The sequence below is a fragment of the Euprymna scolopes genome, chromosome 28 (genome assembly GCF_053919585.1).
Source record: "Euprymna scolopes isolate OS-2025 chromosome 28, ASM5391958v1, whole genome shotgun sequence".
In the NCBI taxonomy this organism is placed as follows: domain Eukaryota; kingdom Metazoa; phylum Mollusca; class Cephalopoda; order Sepiida; family Sepiolidae; genus Euprymna; species Euprymna scolopes.
The window spans coordinates 38,661,559-38,689,163 of NC_136509.1; the positions used below are offsets into that span (position 1 = coordinate 38,661,559).

General features: G+C 32.3%; 1 protein-coding gene across 28 annotated transcripts in view; it reads left to right on the top strand.

Moving 5' to 3' along the window:
• LOC145249568 (uncharacterized) overlaps positions 1-27,605 on the top strand; it is a 585,438-nt gene that overhangs the window by 494,533 nt on the left and 63,300 nt on the right. For 18 of the 28 annotated variants that reach the window (XM_080111254.1, XM_080111253.1, XM_080111255.1 and 15 more), the window contains 4 exons: positions 886-1,011; positions 4,666-4,812; positions 16,834-16,915; positions 22,137-22,172. In XM_080111254.1, coding sequence (XP_079967380.1) covers positions 886-1,011; positions 4,666-4,812; positions 16,834-16,915; positions 22,137-22,172 — 391 coding nt within the window. The remainder of the gene's footprint in view (positions 1-885; positions 1,012-4,665; positions 4,813-16,833; positions 16,916-22,136; positions 22,173-27,605) is intronic. The other 10 variants (XM_080111256.1, XM_080111263.1, XM_080111264.1 and 7 more) reach the window with 1 other exon arrangement.

Below are 27,605 nucleotides of genomic sequence, written 5' to 3' on the forward strand. Positions count from 1 at the left end.
AAAACATACTCTATTTGTCTTGTTTGTCGAGACGTTTGGATTATTTGGACTACTGTTCTCATTTTGCGTGTTCTCACAATTTTTCAGACAATGTAGCCTCCAACCTTTTTTCAAGTACATCTTGTTAAACTCGAGAATCTGTATGCAGTTTTGCAGAATTTAATCCACAGGAGTAGCTTGCTTTCATTTTGTCGACCTATAGAAGATTGTTACTTAGCACTTTTTTTAGGATTGATTATCTCTCTTTAAATAAATAAATTTTGGCACTTCTTTGTTACAATAGTGGAATTAAAAAATCAAAATATTGAATTTCAAATACCATTAATATCTACTTGATTGTTATCAAAAACAGTTTTCAAAGACAATTAGTGAAAATTGAGTTTTGCTAGATTGGCCAAAGATTTTCAAAGGTTTCAGAAAATACCTCCCTTGTTATGATTCGAACTCTTCAGTTTTTGTAGTAAAATTTAATTTTCAGTAATTGTCTTTGAAAAATATTTTTATTAATAATTAATTTTCTACCTTATCGTTTTTCGTAATTTTAGATATGTTCATTACTGTGACATAACAGTTAAGTAGATACTATGGGTTCTACTTGTAATTTAATATTTCAATTTTCGAATTTCATTGTTGTAACAAAGAAGTGCCGAAATTTCTTTAGAAAGACTATGATTTCCTATCTAATAAAATCAAGACTTTTACATACATTTTTGGAAAATAAGTTCTTTGTTTTGTTTTTTCTTTAATAGTTGCTTTTTTTTCATATATTCAAAATGCCACAGATCTTCATGCCTCACATTGTATTTTCTGTTTAACTCTTTTCAATTTGATGACTTATTTTACAACTATTTGATGCTAATCGTTATTGTCCTCTTTGACTCAAAGGAGCTTATTGGCCACCTTCCTAAGGATACTCCCCTGGCACCTGGTGAACAACCTCCTATCATTCGACGAAGGGTCATGACTGCTTTCAGTCTCTCCTCAAAACTTGTTCCAGTAGATGGAGAAGATGTAAGAAACAGTTTTCTTTCTTTCCTATTTTTTTTTTATTTATTTATTTTATTTATTTTTGTGTAAAAAGTATTTGTGTAATTTGACCAATTCTTCTTTTACTCATCAAATATTAGTCTTTTGCAAAATTATTAAGCACCTTATTTTTATGATTTTGAAGAAAAATGAATGCAGCAGACAAAAATGTTTATTCTTTATCAAGTTTTTGATTAAATATTATGAATCAAGTCTAAAACCTAATTGAAAAAAAATAAAGACTGAAAAATCTTCATGATGTACGTACCCATCACTGAACAAAAATGACATATTCCAAAAATCGTGTAAATTGATGAATTTTGTTTTTATATAGGAAATCATTTTGTGATTTTTTGTTATTTTAATAGTAAATCGTAGCCATTACAAGGCTGATTTTGATCTCGGTAGTTCAAATTGAGTTGTCTCCTTTTATTTATTCAATATAGCAGATCAAGACACATTGTCGCTTATAAAATTTATTTTATTTTATTAATTTACATGATTTTTGGAATATCACTATGGACTTGCATCACTTTTTAAATATTAATCCCCAAAAGGAAAAATAAATAACTCGCGTTGAGAGTGGGGAGAAGACAAAACAAAAATATCATATTCCAAAAATCACATAAATTGATCAAGTAGTTTTATTTTTAAATAAGGAAATCAAAATTTTTGAGTATCTGAATGCCATTTGAAAAAAAATAATCTCAAAGAAACAAGGAAGATAACTCAACAATAATTCATAAAAGATTTATGTTGTAATGCCTACCAATTCCCATTAATTGCTTAAAAGTGATTTTTTTTATAAAAAAAATACTTGATGAATTTACTTAATTTTTGGAATATGATAATTAGGTTGACTTCTGGACTTGCACCAATATTTTTTAACTTTATCTTTAAAAATACAAGTATTGTATAATTTGGGAGTGGGTGGGAGTCTTGTGAACAATGTCAGGGTGTTAGTTTCCTCTTTTTCATTCCAACCTTAGTTTTTATTATTTTGAAAAGGCAATGGGTATTTAAAAAAAATTAATGAATATCAAAATTTCCCAAGACAAAAAAACTAAATTGTATTTAAATATGAAATTAGTAAATATTATTCATATGCTAACAGTTTTTGTAACATTATTGTACACTTTGTTTTTTTTATGACTTTGAAGAAAAAATTTAACAACTGAAAATTTTGACTACACAGGTCTTTGATTAAATATTTTTTTAATTTGACTTTTAAAAATGCAAGTGTTGTATAATTAGCGACAGGATGAGATCTCTAATTTTTACCTCGTCCATTTCCTTCCAAAAATAAAGTTTTTTATTACTTTAAAAGTGGAAGGAGATATAAAAATACAAGAATCAATAAATGTAAAACTTTACTAAAAAGAGAACTGAATTGATTGTATTTTAAATATAAAATTAGGATTAGGTTTAAATTTTTTTTTTTTTTTTTTTTTTTTTTTTAATTACATGTTCACCCCAAACAAAGCACATTGTCACTTTGATGTAGGGGGCTACTATCAGGGACATAAGCTACAAGGGTAACATGTAGGAAGTTGGGCAGCAAGATGTCAATTCATGTTACACTTGAACGTCTGCATGTCAGTACAGTTGGGGAAGCAAGAACCCAGAAGGGAATTCCAAAGTCTAGCAGTTCTGAGGAAGAAACTACTGGAGTAGAATGCTCTTTTACATTTAGGGATCTCAACTGTGAAGGGGTGGGATTTTGCTGTTTGTCGGGTATTTATGTCGAGGGGGGGTACAAATGCTTGCAGTTCGTCAGAGCATTCACCGTTAAAGTACTTTTAGAACAGGCTGAGGGATGCTACATTTCAGTGATGGGACAGAGGCTGAAGCTTAGATGACAGTTCAGGACCTATTAGGTTGGTGACTCTTTTGAACCTTGTCTAGGAGTGAGAGACTAGTAGCAGATGCACCGGCCCAAATATGACAACAATACTCCATACATGGGCTAATGGTGGCATTATAGAGGTACAGGATACTTTCGGGCGTTAGTAGCTTTCTAGCACGGTAGAGAGAACCTACCTTTTTCGCAGCGGTCCTGGCAATGCTCTCAATAAAACTGTTTCTTAACTTTTACTTTTTGTATAGTGAGTAATCAAGTCTTGCTGGTATATATTGAGGAAAAGTCTCTTCAGATTAATACTTAATGTAATTCTGGTTTACTTTTAAAACTTTACATAAAAAAGTAGTCTTTAATTTGAAATGCTTCTTTTTCTAAATGTTTTTATTTTTAATAAAATGTGTTATAATCAAAATATAGTTTTTAGTCTGAAATCTTTTCTTTCTTTCTTTTTTTTTAGAATCATTTTATATAATATATTTTTAAAGTTCACATTAAAAATAGTCTTCACTTTTGAATGTTTTTTAATTTCTTGTAATAAAAACATTCTTAGTTTTTACATTGAAGTGGGTTTTTTTTTTTTTAAGTTTACATAAAACAATCTTTACTTTGAAATTTGTTTTTAATAGCTTGTAAGAAAACATGCTTAGTTTTTACATAGAAAATTTTTTTAAGCTTACATGAAAAATATTTTTAAATGATTTAAAATTCAAACAATTATTGTTAAAAGATATTTAAACAAGTGAAGCATGCATGGTCCCCTGTGAACACAGTGAACGAGGCATAAAAAAATGACTAAGTTCAGCATTTGCCCCCGCCCCATTTAACCCCAAAAATCCCCAGGGGATGTCCAATCCTTGTGAAAATGAACAAACCGTGCAGTTTTAGGCCTTAAAATATGTAAATTTGAGTTCTGCATGACTAAGTCCATCATTTAACCCCAAAAGTCCCCAACATAACATTTAAATTTGAGTTCAGCATCATGCAAAACTGCTAAATAGACACACAGAAAATTTTGGACAAATATGGTAAAATACACCCAAAAGTGGAGTGTTTTTATTAACCCTAAAAGAGCCCCTGGGGCACACGCAAGAGTTATCGTGAAGTATAGACAAACAAAATTATATAGAAATCAGTTAGTTACAACTTTTCAGAAAGTTTTATAAAAATCCAACACCTTAATTTTTTTGATAAGTACAAAAGTGTCAATTTTAGCCATTTTAACCCGAAAGGCACCCCTAGTGGGGGCAACCGGAGTTTTCCTGGAAAATTTGTTCTGTTACTTTTTTACTCATATCATGTTTAATGTTTATGCAAACTTTCAAAAAATTCCAAGGCATGGTTAGTGAGTGAGAAAAGTGCAGACAGACGAACGGATGAACGGACGAGGGTGAATTTACAAGTTCACCTTCCTTTTGTCGAGGAGACCAAAACAACATTTAAAAGTAAAATTATTGTTATGTAAACTTTTGACGTTTATTTCAAAGTAAAGATTAGCTTTTTTATGTAGAGTTTTAAAATTAAATTGGAATTACATAAATATTAATCAAAAGCGACTTTTCCTCGTGATACACTGGCAAGACTTTTGCTAAACAGAAAGTAAAAGTCTAAAAGGAAATTTTATTTCACATAACCGAAATTAGAAAATATTATCTAATAGTTTTTCTGACTTAGAGATTTCAGATTAGACGTTCTTAAAGTCTGTGGCGTTTTATTAAATGTTTACATATTTTCTTTTAAATGATTGCTTTTTTTTACTCTTCCATTCCAATGCTTTGCAGATGGAAGACCAACTTGCTCGGCTTGATTTGGAGTTTGAGTTACAAAGCAAGATTACCAGCGCTGCTTACAAATTGGCTCACGATCGATCGGTCAGTAAACAAGTTCGAAGGCAGAGGAAACAGGTTTACCATAAATCTCAAACTAAGGTAAGAAGGTGACCCCCCCCCACACACACACACACAACACACTTTTTTTTTTTTTTTTTTTTTTTTTTTTTTTCTTCAAACCAATTAACAATTTTGGGTGCAAGTACAAAGTTCAACCTAAATAAAAGCAAACAAAAAAAAGATAGAAAAATCTTTATGATGTATGTACCAGCACATAACAAAAATGTCATATTCCAAAACTCTTGTAAATTGCAACTGGGGACCGCTTGTGAATTTCATACTCCCATGAAACTTCCTCCTTCGGGGGAAGCTGGTTGAACCCGAATAGGGTTAGTGCTGACGCAGTTACAGAACAAAAAATGTCATATTCCAAAACTCTTGTAAATTGATCAATATTTTGGAATTCTAAGAGTTGGAGTCAGACCTTATACATTCCAACTTGGCAACTCTGCTAAAAACATTTCATCAATATTTTCAATTTTGGTTAATTGTAAGGAAAGAGGGCCTCCTTATGCCAGTACTGTCTGGCAACCTATTTAAGTCTTAACTATTTCAAATAAACCTCATCTTCAAACACAATCCGGGTCAACCAATCAGAACTTCTATTAACTCCTCCTAAACAGTAGAAACAAGATTGGGTGCAAGTCTACCGTGTAACCTAAATAAAAATATTAAAAAATAGGTTCTTTGTTATTGTAGTGAAATCCAAAAATCAAAATATTGAATTTCAATTAAAACTAATGGTATCTACTTAATCATCATGTCAACATTCATAACGTATCCAAAAATTATGAAAAACGATGTGGTAGAAAATTAATTATTAATGAAAATAGATTTCCAAATTATGAGTTACTTTGGAGTTGCCAGATTGGCCCTTTTCAAGTTAAATTTCATGAATTTGGCTTTTTTTTTTTTTAAGTAGTTTGGCCTTGAAATATTATATTTGGCCATTTTTTTTAATTTGGTTTTATTAAAAATAAAAACAAAAACAATCCTCCATTCTAAATTCTGAAATTTTGTTTTTTGTTCTCCAACACATGATCGCCTTCACCTAAAAAAAAAATTTAAAAAAAAAAGTCCTATATATCGGGGTACTCACTTTAAAAAATATGAAAACGATAGAATGTATTAATATTCCTTAGCTCAAGTTTTTTCATCTAAAAAATTTTATTTCCTCCATAAGCATAAAAAGCATATGATTTCAATTTTGTAGGAAACTGAGTCAACATCTTCAATATAGCCATTTTCATTTTATATAGCATTTATACAGAATATTTTCCATTTTTTTTTCCAGAAAAATTTGGCTTAAAATATTTTTTTTATACTTTGGCAACCAGAGTTACTTTTCTTATGTTTACAGTCACTATTCAAAACAATGTTATAAATTTAGCGTTTGTGCATTTATTATTTATTTAATCATTTACTTTTACTTCGTTTTCTTTTTACTGTTTCTTGTTACTTTTACTACTAAGAGTCTTACATATACGGGCGTGGGTGTGTGTGCTCTTACGTACTGTTCACTGTCACGTGTGTGTGGGTGCGAGTTCTTATCCTTACCCCGTTTCTTGCCTTGAAAGTCTTCAAGACGTGTATGTGCCATGTATAATGCGTACATACCTGGTTGCCTTGGCCAACGGATGATATCTTCTGATCGCTGGTCTGCCATCTCATTGGGGAGTAGTCACTGCAGACAGATTCATTAATGAAAACAAGATGGACTGAAGCTTCAATCTTTTATTAAAAGCAAGCCTATATTTCGGACCCTGGTTGTCGGAGACCCAAATCTCTCGTCTGCATTCTCTGCTGTCCAAAACCAACTCTCAGCCCATGTGGTCGTCAACCGGAAGCCTACACCATAATTCCCGTGTCACCCCTAATTTCCGGTGCATTCTCTCTAGGTTGATACCTGTCAAACCTAACCTTTTTTGACCCGGCCAACTCGCTGATGGGAAATTAAAATATACTTACATAACTTTCTATTTCTAAAATTACCTATATAGCAATTAAGCTGGGATTCCCAATACTACATCTACATGACCGGCCTTCTTTTTTTGTGTGCGTGTGAATTATAAAAATATGTAATTTTTGTAATAATACACTAATATTTAACTAATTGTGATATGACAATTAAGTAGATAACATTGCTTACTGTTGGAATTGACAAATAAAAGTAAGTAATTATTGTTTTTTTTAATAAAAACTCCGCTTTTTGAGGCTGAATTTTGCGACAATAATGAAGAACCAAAAAATCTTTGATATATGTACTCATCATGGGATGAAAGTTTTATATTCCAAAAATCACCAAAATGTGTGAATAACTCCAGATGAGAAAACTAGTTCAAATAATACAAATTATTAATCCTTACATGAAAAATTCAGAAACATAATTTGTATTAGAAGTGGCAGTGTTTCTACAGGAAAAATGTTAAGCTCATTTTTTTTTTCTGAGTATGAGAACTTTTTGAACAACTCTAATATAGCATTTCTCTGTAGTTTCAAATATCCAGATCATTTTCTTACACTTCCTGTAAACAATTCACTATTCTCTCATATCAAAGTCATCTGGTGACCTTTCAGGACAGAATTTGTCATTTTGTAAATTACCTCCTTTAAAAGCATTTATTATTATACTAAAACTAATCTCTTTATTTCAATAAGGCCTTGTTTTTTTTTTTGCTATTGCTTTTAGTAACAGGAAATATATGCAAAATATTCCTCAGTTTTGGGATTGAGTTATGTTTGCGAAAGCTTCCATTTTTATTGTTCTATCAAAAATCAACTCAAGTTATCCATTTCTTACTAAGTTGGTATCACTCTTACCCTCTCCATTCTCGTATGTTTCATAGTCCCTTCTCTCTCTCATTTCATATGTGATCTATCATAGCAATAAATATAGAATTTGTTTTAAATGTTCATGATGTTCTTTTTTAGCATGGTATGGTATGGTTTCAATAGAAGGCCTCTCCTCCAAATGATAAAGTTAAAAAAAAAATTTTAAATCGTGTCCATGTTCCCCATAATATATATATAGAATATATATTCCAAGATTCATGATCTGTACATTAACTTAGATTACCCTGCGCACACACACACATGTTTATATATATATATATATATATATATATATATATATATATATATAAAGTGAAAGTGTCTGTGTGTCTATGTACATTTCCCTATGCAATAACTCTGTCAATTTTCAGTCTGCAGACTCGAAATTTGATATACAGGGTATGGAGATTTGGGAAAATCTTTGTAATCCGTTTTCGCCCAGAAATTTGACTGTTAAGGGGTCAAAGTTCAACGATTTGACCTTTGAGAACTCTACCAAACTCTTCCGCCAATTTTGGATATAAACAATTGAAATTTTAGATATAGGTTCCGTGGACATGGATCTAACTTAATAACTTGATTTGAGCCCAAAACAAATGTTAAGGGCTCATAATAGGGGTCATTTTACCTCTGCGGTCTCTACCAAATTAATCAAACAATTTCTGGTCTAAACATTTGAAATTTTACCTTTTTTTTTTTTTTACACAGTGATCACCACTTATCAAGGCCCGGAAGCCACTCAGGGATAAGGGTTATTGCAAGTACATTACGTTAGTGTGGAGATTTGCTGAAGTGTTTATAAGGGGGCGGTTCATTAGGAATTTGTTAACATTGGACTTGAAGACATCCAAGTTGTAGTCCGGAAGGAAGCAGGCAGACGGAACAGAGTTCCACAGGCGTGCAGTTCTAAGAAAGAAGCTTTGTTCATGGAATCCGCGTTTTGATTTAGGCACAGATATAGAGTGAGGGAAATTTTTCACAGCTAGACGGGTGTTTTTCGTGAAAGATTGGCGAGGGGGGATCATAGATTGGAGTTCAGACGAGCACCTGCCATGGAAATAACGATAAAACAAGGATAGGCTCGCAACGTCTCTTCTGTGGGAGAGAGGTTGCAGGGTAGAGAAAAGGGCATCCCCCACTAAGCCACGAAGTCTATTTTGTACTCTGTCAAGGCAGGATAGGCTGTTTTTAGCAGCTCCTGCCCAGATATGGCAACAGTATTCCGTCCTTGGACGTACTTGGCTTTTATATAGATAGAGAATTTCATCAGTAGTGAGATATCTTCTGGAGCGGTAGAAGGATCCCACCATTTTTCCAGCGACCTTGGCAACAGACTTGATGTACGTGTTCCATTTCAGATCAGGAGTAAAGGTCAAACCCAGAAGCTTGTCAAAACATGGGGCCTCACCCAGACGAGAGCCATCCATCACAATTGATGCCAGCTGGGGATCAGAGCGTTGATGATGTAAGGATAGGAGTTTGGTTTTGGATGCATTAAAGGTAACCAGCCACATCTTCCCCCACTGAACCACGCGCTCGAGATCAGAGGAGAGAGAATCAGAGAGAACTTTGTCATTTACAGTCTTTGATGTGTTGCCGTAGATGGTCGTGTCATCAGCATAGATGTCAACGAATGATTTAAGTATGTGTTTAGGGAGGTCATTGATGTAGATCAGGAAGAGAGTTGGGCCCAGGATTGACCCGTGAGGGACTCCAGCATTTATATTGCAGGCCTCCGATTTTTGTCCATCTACCACTACTCTTATGAGCCTATCGGAGAGAAATGATTTAATGATTGAGAAAACATTTCCAGTTATACCGTAGCTGGAAATCTTGTGAAGTAGACCCTTATGCCATACCTTGTCGAAGGCCTTTGATATGTCAAGAGCAATTGCCCTAGAAAGGAAGCCTTTGTCAAGAGATTCACTAATCCTGTGGGATATAACCGTTAGCACATCTGCGGTAGATCTTGCAGAGCGGAAACCATATTGTGTGTCACTAAGAAGGTTATTCCTGCTGAGGTGGTTGACTATTTCTCTATTTAATATGGATTCCAGCAACTTACTCATAACACACAGGAGACTTATTGGTCTGTACTGAGAGGGAGATGACTTATCACCTGAATTCTTAAATACAGGGCAAACTGATGAGGTCTTCCAGGGAGTCGGAAAGCACTTCTCCTTAAGGCAGCGCTTAAATAGTTTCGTAAGTATGGGAGCAAGTTCTGGTTGAAGCTTTTTTAACACTATAATTGGGATGCCATCAGGGCCAGTTGCTTTACTGGAATCTAGGTTCTTTATTAGCTTGGCGACCACATGCACGGATATTTGTATGTTACCTAGCTTGTTCTGTGTTATAGGAGGGAATATGGGGAGTTGATGGCCTTCGTCGCATAGGGTAGAATTAGCTGCAAAGTTCTTTGCAAATAGTTTGGCCTTGTCTGACGCTGACGAGATGACCTCTGGTCCATTGATAATGGTTGGGATAGAACGCACACTTCTGTTCAGGATCCTATTTGTTATTTGCCAAAACTGGTGGGATCCAAGCCGCTGATCAGCTACCTTGGATTTAACAGACTGGGCATATAGCTCTCTTGCATTTTTTATTACTCTTTTACAGTAAAAGGGTATTCAGAGATAGGAAAAGCTTTTTAATCAGTTTGTGTCAAAAATTTTTAGTTACCAATATATAAATGTATGTATGTTTGCATGTCTGCCTAAAACTTTCGACAGAGATGACGGATTTTTATAAAATCAATATTGTTTTGAAGTTCGACCTTTCAGACGATAAATTTCGAAAAGTTGACTAAAAACATCAATATCTTCACCTTCAACTGGGCACTTTTCTAGGGGGGGGGCGCTTTTTTTGCCAATATTTTTAAAAGTCATCCTCTGCTTTCGATTGTCTAGACTTAATTTAAACCTACGTCACTTCTGGTTTGGCAGTGATCGTAAGAGCAAAGACGTCAGGTTTTTCCTCCCGTTGTTTTCCTCCTTTGCGGTACGGGTTCGAGCCTGCCTTCTTGCTACCACTTTTTTTTTTTTTTTTTTTTTTTTTTGCTCAGCATACACCTCCAAATCTCCGGGCAGCACCAGGCTGAAATGCTAGTATATATATATAATTTTAATTATAATTAAACAATTCTTTATACCTATAGACACTAGTGCTTCATGCTTATGCGATCATCAGTGTAGGGGGATAACAATTCCTGCCGGTTCTGAGATTTGAACTCCATCACGAAGCCACTTTTTGCTCCATTTGCGGAACCTTTACCCCAGGGTCACCAAACAGTTGCTATGGGAATGAAGAGAATTAAGAAATATTAAATGCCAAATTCAGGCAAATACAGTAAACAGCTTAGAGTGTTCAAACGAGCAGAAGTTGTGAACATTACATAAACACTAGTTGACTGCTTTTTAGTGATTATTCTGCAGACAGTGTCCATCCATATATATTAGAGATGAGACGATTCCAATATTTTTCCCAATTCTGATACAGTTACCGATTCTGTACTAAATCCCTAATTTTGATACAATTACTGATTCCGATTCTTTATAAATCTCTAAATATTTAACTATAAAATGAATATTTTATCCTGATTACTGTAAAAACACATCTTAAATGTGCATATATTTTCTCAAGCGTAAGTGGGAGATCTATAGATTTTAGTTTTACTGGCAGTTTAAATCAATGTTTATTTTATTATTGTTACCAACAGTGGAAGATTTTTCTTAAATCAAATAAAAATAATAATTTAAACAAATCTTTCTGGCATTGGAAAATAGGCACAAATTTTTCTGATATCGATTCCAATATCCCCAAAATTCTGATTTTTTCCGATTCAGATTAATCGTCCAATGAATATAGAGATTATGCATGATGCTTCAAAACAAACTATATCAACTTGTTACGAAAAAGTAAATACACAAATAAAATAAACCTCTCATTGTGGCCATCTTGTAGTAACCTAAAATGTCATGTAAGAAGATAAGTATTAGATGCTATGGTTTAGAATTGTGTTACTGTTAAAGTAGACAATGAGTTTCTTGTCTTTTCCTTTTCTTTTTCCTTTTTTTTTTTTTTTTTTTTTTGTCTGAAGTGAAATTACAATCATCACAATTTCTTCAGATTTGATAGCCCTTATTAGTCTCATTTTCATATTCGTCAAAGCTTGCATTTAACATAATAAAAGGTCACGGATTTTTTTATTAAACGACTTTTTACTTTGTTTATCTTCTATCCTGAGCATAGCAGGAAACTGAATCCATTAGTTTGTTAGGTCTGGTGTTATCAGATCAGGCTGTCTGAAGATACTGGCTTCCTGGCATAAAATGTACCAAATATTAATGCTGTTGTTTTTTCTTTACTTTCCCTTCACAAAACTTAGTTATGTTCTGCAAAGTCAAAAACAAAGTCTTTTCTCGACAAAACAAACCAAACACCATAAATAAATATTTGAAAATATAGAAAATTTAAAATATAAAATGTTTTACCAAAATAACCATGAAGCATTAAATTACTTGAAAAGGGTTGATATGCTGTAAAACAAAACAATTAATCTATTAGTGAGGATTCCAATCTATGAGCCTTGTGTGTGTTTGTATGTCTGATTAAAAGTCAAAAACGTTAAAACAAATACCCACAAAGTTAGTATTTTCTTGATTGAATAATATCTAAGATTTAGAATGAGTTATTTATTTTCTGATTCCTAAACTGGTGCAGGGGGGGGGGGGCAGTCTTTCAATCAGATTATGTACTAATTAAAGGGAAGTAACTCAGACGTTTTTTTAATCAAGGAGTTAATTCCCTTATGCCTGATTATTCTCAAGGAATCTATAAAACAATTTGTATGTGTGTGTGCAGAGAAAGAAATTGGTTATATGGAGAAGGGGGGGGGGATACGGAGGAGAGAGAAAGATAGAGATGTTTTAATATAAATATGTTAGACTTTTGTTCCAGGCAACACTGTTAGTATAAATATGTTTATTGTAAGTGAACAATGCAAGGTGGATAACTGGCTTGTAATGTATATGGGGAATGGTCTGGTATTACCTCGAACTACTATTGTACTCAAGGCTAGCATTGCTGTCATAGATATGCTACTTGAGGTAGTCTCTATATGTATAAAGTGGTCATTTATCGCACTGACATTAAGATTAAAATGCCAAATTCATGTACCTAATAAAAGACCGATAGCTTTCCAATATGCTGATCATATGTATGCAATCAAGGTGGTATGATTAATTACTTTGCATATTACTTTGCAAAAGTACATCACATCAATTCACTATTTTCATTTAAATACGAGACATATTCCTATTTACCAAAATCTTTTGGCACTTATAGACAGAAATACGCAGGTGAAATATGCTAGTTGAAAATAAATTAACAGAAAAACTCCTCGATATTCTCATGTATAAGGCAAAAATGTACCAAAAATTACGGAAAATTATCAAATATTACTTATAAATAAGCTTCATTTCTTGTATATGTTGAATCTATACCATTTTGCGTCTTAAAGCAAGTATGTCATAGAAGATTATCTGCTTTCTAATATGAAGACACCATGTGATGTTGCGGGTTAGTTCATAAGTACAACTCGTAAATTACTTCTATATTTATTTTCATATCAATTCTATCCATGCAATGCATGTCCTCAACTATCACTGGCCAGGTTTAATTTCCATACACCATCACACAACATACACCTGCGTTATTGACTCGTCTTTTGATAAGTGAAATTGTTTTGCTGGTTAATAATAACAGAAGCTTGCTGGACTCGCCCCCATCCACTCCTAATTCTTGCTATCACATAACCACCAGCTTTCTCTGACTGCTAATGATATCACCAAGACAACAAAACTTCTGGACAACCTCGGTAGCTTTGCTATCCAAATATACTTTCCCTAACCCTAACCTCCAACTAACCTGACAAGCAGCAAAACCCCACCCCTACACCGAAGAAATCCCTAGATGCCGGAAGGTTTTCTGCTCTAATAGCTGCTTTCCACAAACTGCTAGACTTTGAAATGTACTGACATACAGGTGTTTAAATGTAATGTGAACAGACATCTCGCTGCTCAACTCCCTACATAATGTCCACATAGATAAGGTCTCAAATAGTAGTCCCTTACATCCAAGTTGCACTATGCCTTATTTGGGGTGAGTGAGAGTAAAAACAAAAAATAAATAATTAAGTACTCCTTTAGATGGAGAAAATTGCTGGTCTTATTCTGAAAAAATATGTCATACAGTCATCGTCATATCATGAATCTGAAGATTCTATTGTTGACATTGGTTTCCCTGATAAATTTTCTAGTCAGAATTATTTTTAGAAAGACATCAGGTACTTGTGAGGGGGACCACAGGAAGGTTACCAACATCCTAAGTGAAAGTAATTTTTGTGAAATGAACTGGATTCGAACTTGGAATACCCGGTTTGTCAGTCTGTGCCATTAACTACTTGATGGCCATCACCTTCCATCATACAATAACTTGCTGTCAGTCATCCAAAATGCTCCAAAGTGTGTCCTGCATTGATGTCAATGGCCTAAAGTCATATAGTCAGCTACTTAATACATGAAGGGAATCAGTTGATGATGACCCGATTTTGATGGACAGCATAAGCGAAATGGCAGCAAACAGGAATAGTTGGAAATCATTCACAAAATGTCTAACCTCAATCGTGAAACGAGATGACGGAAAACAAAAATGTTTTAAATAAAAACACTGGTTACAACCTATTTTACTGCACTACTTGTGTACCGAATGGTTACAAGTGGCACTGTCTAAAGATACTGACTTCCTGACTTAAAATGTGCCAAAAATTGATGTTGTCGTTTTATTTTTCTTTCTTTGCAAAATTCAATCATATTCTGAAATGCCAAAAATAAAAACAATTTTCCTTTACAAAATAACCAAACTAACACCATTATTTATGGTGTTGGTTTGGTTATTTTGTAAAGGAAAATTGTTTTTATTTAAAGTTATAGATAACTTAAAGTATAAATCATTTTACCAAAATGATTGGACCTGAAAAGGGTTGGAATGCTGTAAACACTACAAATAAATATTTGAAGACAAAGAATTTAAAACATTTATTTTTTTCAAAATTACTGTATTTCACATTAAATAACTCAAAAAAGGGTTGACGTGATAAAAGAGGCAACCAAACTAGTACTTGCAAATAGTACAAACATAAGGCTAAATATAATTAACCCCCCCCCCAAAAAAAAGTAAAATTATTTAGATTATAAGATCTTTAATTCCTTTTATAGAAAACTGAGAATAGAAAGAAATATACATATCCAACATGCAAGGATGCATCAATAAAAAAAAAAATCAATTGAAATGTTTAGTTTGTGAGAAAGATTTGCTTTTTTCACTTGGACAACTTGAAACATTTTAAGGAAGTCCTTAGTGCTTCTTTACTAATAGTCACAGGTAAAAATCGCATTTCAAATAAAATCACATTTGAAGTACTTACCTATGATGCAGAAATAAGTATTCTCAACAAGAATTTAAAAATTGAACGAATAGATTACCTAGAACTTTTTACTGAAAATAAAAATTGGTCTTATCATTTTTTTTTTTTTTTTTAACTCTCCATTGATAAGAGCGGAAGTGTCGGTTGCCAAAATGGACTGTGTTACCTCCCCTGTTTTTAAATTAATCTTTAATAGTATGTAATGGTGATAAAACTGCAATTTATGATAAAATTAATTTTTACTTGTAAACATCATGCCACCTGGCATTGCCCAGTCGTAAAATACACTTAATTTGTGTATTCATTCTTTTGCAGACTGTTATCCTCATCTTCATAGTTGTTATTGTTTCACCACGTTTCGGCCAACTCATCTTCTGGCCTTCTTCAGGTTGTTAACCATGGTGAGATAGTAATACTGAGTCTTGTAATTGTATCCCCAGTAATTACTGTCTTTCATAATTGTTGTCTCATCAGGTTTTGGCCAACTTATCCTCTGGCCTGCTTGGGTAGGGATGAAACCGCTATCTTCAGACAATACTCACCTGGAACCATAGAGACAACGCTTCTATCCACTGTGCCACAGGCTCTGAATACACAAAGGATTTTTTTTTAAATAAATAATATAAAATATGCTTGAATATGATATTTCAATCTATGCAGATTTCGTATTTGTTATTATAGAGCCAATTTTCTATTATTATATTGTACCAAATATCGTAATGATTTTAAAAGTTAATAAAAATATGATTTGTGTGCCTTCAGCTAGACTCGAAACTATAATGTAAAGCTCTCCAGCCTTATACATTACCATCTGAACTAAGTCCATATGCATATAAAAACTTTAAAAAATAACGTTAAAGCTATAAATGTAAATTTGCTTATGTATAGAAATAACATGTTTAGTTGACTGTCTGCCAAGTTGCAATTTTTTTCAATTTTGACCTCTTAGCAGCTATTTTTACCGGCTAAAAGCCAGATTGAATTTGTTCTACAAATCTAAATCGCCTATATATCCAGTTTCAAGTTTGTAGACCAAACATTGACAGTAGTTTGGTAGAGACCATTCCGCACACACAAAGTCACTTTTATATATATTAGTGATGGGACGATTCTAATTTTTTTTTTCCGGTTTCGATACAATTACTGATTTTGTATTAAATTCACGATTCCAATTCTTTATAAATCTTTAAATATTTAACTATAAAATTGTTATTTTTCCCCAATTACTGTAAAAATACATGTTAAATGTGCAGGTATTTTCTCAAGTGTAAAAATAGACTTGTGTAGAGGTGATCTATAGATGTTAGTTTTACTGGTCGTTTAAAAACAATATTTATCATTTCATCATTAATACCAGCAGTGGAAAATTTTGCTTTAAAAAAAAATCAAATAAAGAAATTTAAAAAAATCGTTTTTGGTATTAGAAAACGGGCACAAATTTTTTCTTATACCAATTCCAACACCTTAAAAAGTTCAAATTTACTGTCCCAAACACTATAATATATATATAGAGAGAGAGAGAAAGAGAGATTAAACTTCTATTTGATTTTTTTTTTTTTTTTTTTTTTTTTCTGATTTTTGGTGAGTATACTTATTTTTGCATGATATGTAAGTACATAAAAGTCTTATCACTTGAAATGTGATTTTCATTCATGACTAATACTGTAGAAGCACCGATTCTTCTTTAAAAGCAGCCTAAGGGAAGGATATTAATTAAATCTTGAATTTCTTTTCTTTTTTAGTTAAAAGAAACTGAGAGACGTCTCAATGAAATGAAGAAAAAAGCTGGCCATTCCTCTCTCAAACCCTGTCCTGTTTATGAAGGTAAGTTCCGAGTGATTTCCATTACTTAGGTTTTGTTTCTTTATTCTTTGTAACTTTTAGACAAAACAATCTTATTAAAAATAACTTCTCATTTCTTAAAGATTTTTCTTAGAACATTCGCGTTGTGAATTTTTCTTTTCAAGTTTTAGCTTAGATTTCCTTTGGTCTCCATTTGTGACATAGTGCGAACAGCTATATACAAATACTGAGCCATGAGAAAAATTCCGTCACAGTAAGGAAAAAAAAAGGCTGTAAAAACGAGAGAGCATGTTCGAGAAGACTATCACATGAAAGACGTCGCACGTAGTAGGAGCATAATGGAATAAATGTTTTTAAAAAAAAAAGAGGAAGTCTAATTATTTTTTGTCTTGGTCTCCTTTGCGACATAGACTTCATACAACGTGTTGGGTCTGTGTGTAAACGAGTGTGCTACGTTACACATTTATTTACAGGATATAAGATAACAAGATTCAAATCAAATTCTTTTAAATATTTTATCGGATTATTTATTATTCAGACTGTTGTTTTCATCTTGGATGTTATTCTAACATTTCCCTGGTGCTGTCAGATTAAGCTGGCTAAAAATATTGACTTCCTGACCTAAAATGCACCAAATATTGATATTGTTTTTTTGGGTTTTTCTCCCCCTTTCCAAAACTCAGTCATGTTCTACAAAGTCAAAAACGATAATTATTCTTACAACATTTCCCTCGTGCTATCAGATGAAGCTGGCTGAAAATATTGACTTCCTGGCCTAAACTGGTCCTGGATATGACCTAAAACTATATCCGATGGTAAAGCCCCAGCTTGCAGGCTTTGGGGAGTGTGGAGCCACCCTTTGCCATTGCTCCCAGGTCCACTCTGACCCGGAGTGGTAGTACCTGTTAGGGTCCCAACTATGGGTTAAATAGAATCTGACTTTAAAAAACAATATACTCCATTAAAAATCGTTCCTCAAAATAACTAGATTCTGCATTAAATAACCTGAAAAAGGTTGATATGCCGTAAAACAAAAACAATCAACCAACCAATCCTGACCTAAAATGCACCAAATATTGATATTGTTTTTTGGGTTTTTTTCCCCCTTTCCAAAACTCAGTCATGTGCTACAAAGTCAAAAACGATAATTTTCCTCTACAAAACCACCAAACCAAACTCCACAAATAAATATTTGAAGATACAAAGAACTTGGAGTATAAAAACTTTTTCTAAAATTACTGGGTTTAGAATTAAATAACCTGAAAGGGTTGATATGCCATAAAACAAAACAACTAAACAAAACATGGTTAATAAATGTTTGAAAATTTAAAAAAAAAGGTTGAAGCCTAAAAACTTTTCTAAAATGACTGGATTTGGCATTAAATAACTTTAAAAGGATTGATATGCCATAAACAAAATCAAATCACATCTCAGTGACATCCAACTGTCTTCGGATATATCTTGCCAATTTGAAATGGTGGGGCTTCACTGGGGAGCGGGGTGGGTAGAATGTGAAGTTGCCTCATAGTTGCTATTGCTTTTAAGCCCATTCTGATCCAAAATACTATTACTTCCCATGGTCCTATTCATGGTTTAAATGGAATCTATCATTTGCTGTCTGTTTACTTGAAAAATATAGACCTGCAAAGTTGTTAATGAGTGTTGTGGTTTTGCACGTTTGTAATAATCACGACAAACACAGTGGTATAATTAATAGAAGTGTATTAACAAAAGTATGCTTCAGAAATATGTGTCATGATTCTGAGGCCATAGCTGCCACAGCATTTAGATATAATTATTGTATATATGGCATAATTATGTTGACATACTGGTTTCTGTTAAATCACCAAAGTTAAGCAATATTGAGCCTGGTCAATACTAAAATTGGTGACCATTTGGAAATACCAGATACTGTATGTGCTGGAGAGGGATGGGTGCTGACAAGCTATTCTTGCCAAAGGCACACTGCATAAAATAATGCAGTGCCCTCATCTATATTTATTGTGTCTGGGTTAGTCCATTCATTTCTGAAATAGGTAAATCAGCTTACACCATAACAAAAGCTAAGAGAGAATACACTGATACCACCAGAAAACGCATTGAAGCGCAGAAATTAGGAACTCATGATTTCTGAAAAATCTACAACAGTGTTGCAAATCACGGGCAATAAACAATTCACTCACTATCCAACAGTCATGAGGTTCTTTGCACGGTAACTGAGAAGGCTAATATGCTTGCTAGTCGGTTTTCCTTTGCGGACTGACACCATACTAGATGATCTGAAAATCACCCCTTCTCAGGTGCATGATATCATAAAACCTAGAAACCTCAAATGCATGTGAACCCGATTTTATCCTGGCTGTACTATTAAAAAAATGCTTCACTGAGGTTGCTCTAGTCCTCTCCAAACTTTATAACAAGTGCCTTAACAAACCTTGCTTTCTTGACTGCTGGAAAACTGCTTCTGTGGTACCAGTTTACAAGAATTCTGGTGAAAGAACTGACTCATTAAATTATCGCCCCATTAGCCTGCTCCCACTTTTCGCCAAAATATTTGGGTCCATAATTAATCCAGCTCTAGTCCATCACCTTACAGTTGCTAAACTTCTGACCAACCAACAATATGGATTTAGACAAGCCCGTTCTACAGCAGATATCCTAACTGTAATCTTCAAATGTATATACCATATACTGGACAAAGCAGGGGAAGGTAGGGCAGTAGCTTTAGATATATCTAAGGCTTTTGACAGGGTATGGCACAATGGTCTTCTCATGAAAATCAGATCATATGGTATTACTAGACGAATACTTAACATAATTAAATCCTTCTTAAACAAGAGAAGAATCCAGGTTGTCATCGAAAGTCGTACATATAAACAATATGATATAAATGTGAGTGTACCTTGGTTGATCCTTGGACCTTTATTATTCCTAATATTCATAAATGACCTTCTTGATAAAATTGTCTCTGAGATGGGTATATTTGCTGATGACACCATGCTCTATAACAGGCATGAGGAGAAAACGAATGAACATATATCTAAAGAAATGGCAGAAACACTAGAGGATGACCTCCAATCTGTAGTGGAATGAGGACAAAAATGGATGGTCACATTCAGTACTGCCAAGACTAAGCTTGTTTCCTTTAATAATTACAAGAAACCTTCCTAACCACGAATAGCTATGGCTAAAGATACATTAGCAGAAATTACTTTCACGCTCCTCGGCTTAATGTTAACAGGGAACATAAGTTGGAACAGATACATCGAGAGCATTGCCAAGGCTGCTGCAAAGAAGGTGGGCTCTCTCTACTGTGCTAGAAAGTTACTTATGCCTGAAAGTATCCTCTTCCTTTACAAGGCCACCATTCACCCATGTATGGAGTATTGTTGTCACATGTAAGTTGGTGCATCTGCTACTAGTGTCTCACTCCTGGACAGGATTCAAGAGTCGCCAACGAAATGTTACATCCTTCCACCTATTTTACAAGTATTTTAATATTGGATGCTCCAACTAACTACTAACCCTTATACCCCCTTGATGTAAATACCCCCGACAAACCCGACAAGCAGCAAAGTCCCACCCCTACTCAGTAGAAATCCCTAGATGTAAGAATACCTTCTATTCTAATAGTTTCTTTCCCAGAACTGCTAGACTTTGGAATTACCTTCCGCTTTCTTGCTTCCCAAACTGTACTGACATGCATAAGTTTAAGTGTAATGTGAATAGACATCTTGCTGCTCAACTCCCTACATAGTATCCCTGCAACTTCTGTTTCTGATAGTAGCTGCCTATATCAAAGTGGCACTGTGCCTTGTTTGGGGTGAGAATGTAATAATTGGGATTCGTGTACAACAGGCCAACTAATAGATGCTTTGTAACATAAAAAAGAAAACCGTTTTTCCTCAAACGGAAATGGAATCATGTTGTTTTTTTTTCTATGGCGACAATTTTATCATTTCACTCTGTAATAAATTAAAGGTACCATAAAAATTTGAATTTAACTTGAAAATCTTAGTTAAAAATGATATGATTTGTATTCTGCATAAGTACCCAAATTCTGAGCTTAAGAAACTGCTCCTGAAGAAGGTTGGAAGTTACATCGTCTGAAACATTGAGAATGACCTCAAAAATAAATACAGTAATCTAAATAATACACAACTTATCCTGCTTGGATTATTTTTTGTAGGGAAACCTTTTTTTTTTTTTTTTCTTTTTTTTTTTTTTTTTTCCAGCAGCAAATTTAAATTCAGCATGCTTTGTCGGAACATATTTCTTACATATTTCTTATTTATTTTTTTTGTAAACCATTCACCCGGCAATAGCTACCTAAATTACATACTAACTGTATTTACCAGGCGTTGGCCAGGTGATAAGCTTAAATAAAAGATATTGACAATATAATTTTATATAGTTTATTCTAAAATAGCCTCTTTAAAAATTTAATTTAATATATTTTTAAATGTCTTTGCTCCGCTAGCATCAAGTAGATATAGCTATTATTATATAAATTATTACTACAGAATTTGGTTCTTGTCTAGTAAAAACTAGAAATACAGAAAACTGTTTGTATATACCTGTCACCGAACGAAAATGTTATATTCCAAAAATCATGTAAATTAATAAATTTTGTTGTTTTCTTTTACTAAGAAAATCAGATTTTATGAGAAAGTGACGATGGGGTGTTTTGATTCGCCATATCTAATAAATGAAGGGAGACAGTTCAATTTACATTACTAAGGCAGAAATAAAGATCAAAACCAGTCTTTTAATGGCTACAATTTACTATTAATTGCTAAAAATAGTAAAAAATAATTTTCTATATAAAAAAAATAGTTGATTAATTTTCAATTTTGGGGGAATATGACATTTTCGTTCCATGAGAGGATACATTTTTCTGTTGTTTTTTTTTTTTGTTGTTTTTTTTTTAAGCTGAATTCTGGACAACTGAGAATTTTTTTTTTTTTTTTTTAAGTACAAGTCAGTTGCATCTTTTCTTTTTTTAAAATTTTTTTCTTTTATTAAAATATTTTTAATTTTTTAATATTTTTCTCAAATCTTTGTTTAAAAATCCTTTTTTTATCTATGAAAATTAATTCATTTTAGGAAAGGAACAAATTTTTTTTTTTCCTTGAATGCTTTTCTCAATAAGAATAATAATTTGTTTTTATTAAAATGCTTCTCGTTTGAAATTGTGTATTTTTTTTTTCTTTTTTGCTCTATTCATTTTCACTTCTCCCAGACCCAAGTGAGGACAGTCTTGGACCCACGGACAGTGGTCAGTACCATGTCTACAATTGTTGATTGACATCTCCCTTTTCATTTCTCTCTTCCTTTCCCTTTCTCAGTCATTGTGTTATCGTCCAGCTTCCGGTCTGCTTAGCATCTGTCAGTTGCCTGTTCAGCAATAATCCGTGTTCCCTCCATCTTCTGTGTACCGTGCCATCTATCTCTTTAGTCCTTTTAATGCTCAATCTCTCTCTCTCTCTCTCTCTTTCTTCTCCCCTCTTTCCTTCCCTCCATCCCTTTCACTTTTCCTCCCTATCTCTCTCCTTTCCTTTCCCTTCCCGTCCTTTTCTTTCCTTCCTCTCTTCATCTCCTTCTCTTTCCCTCCCTCTGCATTCCTTTTGTGTTTTCTTTCTTTCAGGTTCCAAGATTGCTTGATTGTCTCCTATACCAACAAAAACTCACTACCTTCCAAAACAATGAACATTTCGATTTCTCTTGAGACTTAGGAATTTTTATTGCAAAGAAATTTGTTTTATTTTCATCTTTATTTACCAAATTAAAAACTATCAATTAGTTTATATGCAAATAATTTTGCTTGTGTATATTCTCTGCACGGATTGTGATCCTCAGCAAATCTTTGTCAGAATTCAATGCTTGATTTCGACACTTGCTGTAGTGTCAGTCATGTGGTCTCGATCACTACTGTAACAAAAGGATTTTCCATTCAAACACGATCACAAGTTTAAAACAAGTTACAATACTTTATTTCAAGAGATTTAAAATGACATTTGATTTCTCCACCAAACTGCACACTTGCAAAACAAACATCTCTCCGAATCAACACAAATGGCTGAAAGCTCAAAGACCTGTTTGTCCTTAAAACCAACACAATCCCAACTTTCTCCTATTTTTCGCTTTAGAGAGAGAGATCAATTACACCACACTATTAGATCGCTTGAAATTTATAAATCGTTAATCCATGGATATAAAAACGAACTGGACAGAATATCTATTTTTTCTGGAATATAACTTTTGTAAAATCGCAAGTGGCTTAAAATCTCGGCATGGAACTTTGTCTTTAAGAAGCAATTACATCTTTTGAAATGGCATCTCATTTTCTGGGTAGTTAAATCAGTCAGATATTTTTCCTATCTCGAGTCTGTCATTTGCATGCATTGCAACTCCAACTAAACATGCATCTCTGTGCATGTTTTTATATAATTATTCACAATTTTCTGATACCAATAATATTCTAACTTTAAAACAATCTCTTTGCCTAAATTCATATTTTGCTTGTGAAATTTAACTTTGTCAAATGCAACAATTATACATTAAACTGTGACTTCTTTATTGAAAAAAAAACCCAAAAAAACGAATATTTTCTTTAACATTTTCCGTCTGTTTTTTTTAGTCTTAAATGTACCTAGCCAACATTCCTATGGAATATTTTTTATTTTCCCTTTGTTTTGTCATCGATAATTCATAATTTCCAACCTTAGTTTTGTTTCATTCTGTCTTCTTTATTTTTTATCCATATGTACTTGTGCAATAAATTTTGCAACAAGTTAGCTTAAGCACCTGAGTTTGTATTTACTTGGTTATTAATTAAAAAGCAAATCTGAGTTTTCATGAAGGCCTACCACACTTTTTTTAACCAACTTTACATAAGACTTAAATAAGCTAAATATAGCCCACATTATAACACATTACACTTAGCAGGCGTGTTCCAAAATTCAGAATAAATATAAATATATAAATTCAACTTTATTTAGAAAGAGGCATGCGCATGTGTTACAATAGAAAAAAAAAGTAGAATCTTTATGTTTATGCCAAAACTAATCAAAATTAAACTTTTCTTGTAGGAAAATATTGAAATTTTTGGAAATCGATGAAGAAATATGTGATTGAAACAATCAATTTTTGGAACAGTAGAATGATGCATCCATTTATTCAGCAGGCTTAACAACAGATTCGATATAAGTCTTTTTGGGAATGATAATTTAATTAAGAAATATTTGCTATTTAAAAAAAAAAAATCTGTTTTATTTAAAAACATCAATCAAACGTCTTTAAATACTCTTGATATATTTTTTAATTGTTTTCACCAATTTTTTTTATAAAATTTTGAAAGTTAAAATTAAATCATTACAGTATTTGGTCATTAAATGATTAATTTAACCAAATTATTTTTTTTTTTAAATCTGTTTTATTTAAAAACATCAATCAAACGTCTTTAAATACTCTTGATATATTTTTTAATTGTTTTCACCAATTTTTTTTATGATAAAATTTTGAAAGTTAAAATTAAATCATTACAGTATTTGGTCATTAAATGATTAATTTAACCAAATTATTTTTTTTTTTAAATCTGTTTTATTTAAAAACATCAATCAAACGTCTTTAAATACTCTTGATATATTTTTTAATTGTTTTCACCAATTTTTTTTATGATAAAATTTTGAAAGTTAAAATTAAATCATTACAGTATTTGGTCATTAAATGATTAATTTAACCAAATTATTTTTTTTTTTAAATCTGTTTTATTTAAAAACATCAATCAAACGTCTTTAAATACTCTTGATATATTTTTTAATTGTTTTCACCAATGTTTTTTTTTTTTTTATGATAAAATTTTGAAAGTTAAAATTAAATTATTACGGTATTTGGTCATTAAATGATTAATTTAACTAAATTATTAAAAAAATTATTTAAAAAAAAAATCAGGACATAATAGGTCTTCTGATCTAGAAAGATCGAGTTGTTTACAATATCAGCAGACATGCTCTTAGAATGCGTGAGGATTTATGTGATGAATGCAAGGAGGGGAAAACTGAATGTCGGTCTGGTGTCTGAAGAGAGCCTTTAAGAAGCCAAAATACATTTTGGTGAATTTAAGTTCCTAATTGAGTTACGTTTTTAGATATGATGTTTAAAATTGTTTGCTTTTGCGCTATTGCCATTTTGATTTTAATATATATCTGATCAATAGTAGAAAAAAAAATTCAGTGTGTAATTATTAGTTACATCCACATGAGATATAATGATACTAAACCTTGTGTAGAATGCTTATTCTAATTTGGATCAAAATCCATGACATGATTTTCATTCTAGAAAATGTCTAAAATTTAGGATTAAAAGTTAAGAGGTTTCAAGAAAATTCGAGCAATCTTAATTTGTATTTTTAATGACTGAATACAGTTCAATGCAAATATTAAATATTTGAACTTTCAAACATGGGCGTGCTCATATTATGCCCCTTTAAACCCCCATTAAAATACTTAGAATTTTAAAAACTCTGACATCTAAGGAATATTTATTAATTGATGTCTCTAATAATTGTAAAAATTTCACAAAAAGTAAAAAATATTTGAATTTTCATAACAGGCTTCTGACCCATTTTTACCTCTTTTGTATAAAACTAAATGAAACTAGATATAGTCTACATTTGAACCACTTACACTTAACAGCTATGTTCCAAAATTTATAATGATTAGTTAAATAGTTTAGGAGTGAATCATGTACGTGGAACTATATAAACATGTGAACAAATCTAACAATACAGGGTGTCCCAATAAAATGTATATACTCTTTAAATGTCTATAAAATCAACATTTATTATGATAAAGAAAAGTTTCATACATCAACATACTGTGAACAAATCTAGAAATCAGTTAATTATCGAAAGTGTTCAAGTTATTGGCCATTGTCATCCAGCAATAGTTCACTGATTGAATCTAAAACGTTCCTTATTAGTTCAGTTGGGATGTTGGCACATCCTTCTTCAATGGCTGCTTTCAACTCAGTCATGATAGCTGGGTTTTTTTTTGTGTGAACCTGGTGTTTAAAATGCCTCCTGACCCCCCTCCAAAAAATCCATGGGGGTTAAATCCGCTGATCATGGATGGTACTCGATACTTACTCTTCGTCCTACCCATCTGTTTGGCAGGTGACCATAAAGATAGGCTGTTATGTCATGATGATAGTGGCGATGTGCTCCATCCTACTGGATGTACCATTCTTTATTCTTAGACATTTCTTGGAAACGTTGGATGGCATATTCATGTATGGGACACTCGGTATGTAAATTGAGATTAGAATGAGATTTGTCCCGATTCTAATTTCAGGAATAAGCTGCTATACAAAAATTGTATACCAGAATCTTTTGCCATTCATTATTGCTATCTATTGATGCATATACGGATTTTTTTTTTTTTTTTTTTTTTTTTTCAATCAAAATTTTCATTTAGATATTTAGTAAGCCCACTAGTATTTGTTCTAATTACTAATGTTGTAGACAGAATTGGATGAGATAATCCCCTCTCGGTTAGAAGTCCTCTTACTGCTACCAGCATCACCAAATTCCAATATTTTGTAGGTTACATATATTTTAACTGCACCATTTGTAGTTAATGGAATTATAATTCTCCCCATATTATTTGTTATTGTTTTTAAAAAGTTTTCTCTTTGCATTAAAAATTCAAGATGAAATATTTTAACGAATTTTGTATATGCCAATCCTGAGGGAATTCATTTCTGTTGATGCCATTTCTCTGCAACTTTTTCATCCATTATAAAATACAGGATGTTATGATGCATGTTGTATGCTTTCCTAGATCATCCACTCTCCTCCTTTTCTACCTCCTCCCCCTTTGTTGTATGTCTGTCATTGTTGTAACTCTTTTTTTATATATATATATACATTTTATTGTTATTTGCAAGACAAGATTCAATAGAACTTTTTTATATGCTACTAAAAGTTATGGTGTTTTGGGGAGTGTGTCTGTTCATGTCCAACACAAATGATTGATTTTAAAAAAAAAAAAAAAAAAGAGGAATAGGCAGAGTACACATTACTATGGCAGTAGTTTTTACAATTTCAATACCAGAGATTGAAATTGTAAGTCTAAAGCATATTTTAGCTGGATACGTTTTTCTTTTTTTTTTTTTTTAAATCAGAAAAACAAGTAAACACAAAGTATATTTGGCATATTGATTCAAAGCAAATTATTTTTTTGCCTAAAATATAATTTCTCATAATGAAATAATATTGCTACTTTTGGGAAATTAGAATTTAAGAAAACCAAAAAATATATTTTTCTTTAAAATAATTTATTTGCCTTAAAGAAATGAATTAGCAAGCTTTCAACCATATACGGTCTTTTTCAAACGCTTTATTTCTTTTTATTATTACTACTCATATTTCTGTTAGAGATATAAAACTCTCTTATGGATGAAATTTTTCGCAGATGGTCTGACAATCTTTTTATTTTTTTTTTTCAAGTTAAATAATTTATTTTTAAGAAATCGATATCGTTTTTGGCTTAAATTTCTAATAATAATTTTTTTTTTTTTTTTTTTTGCTAATAAAAACATGTAAATAAATTCCTCATAATTATCTCCTCTCTCATGCAAATATCAAGCAGCATATTTTTTTTTCTTTTGCATTTTTCTACAAAATTTCAAATATTTTTCTTCATACTGG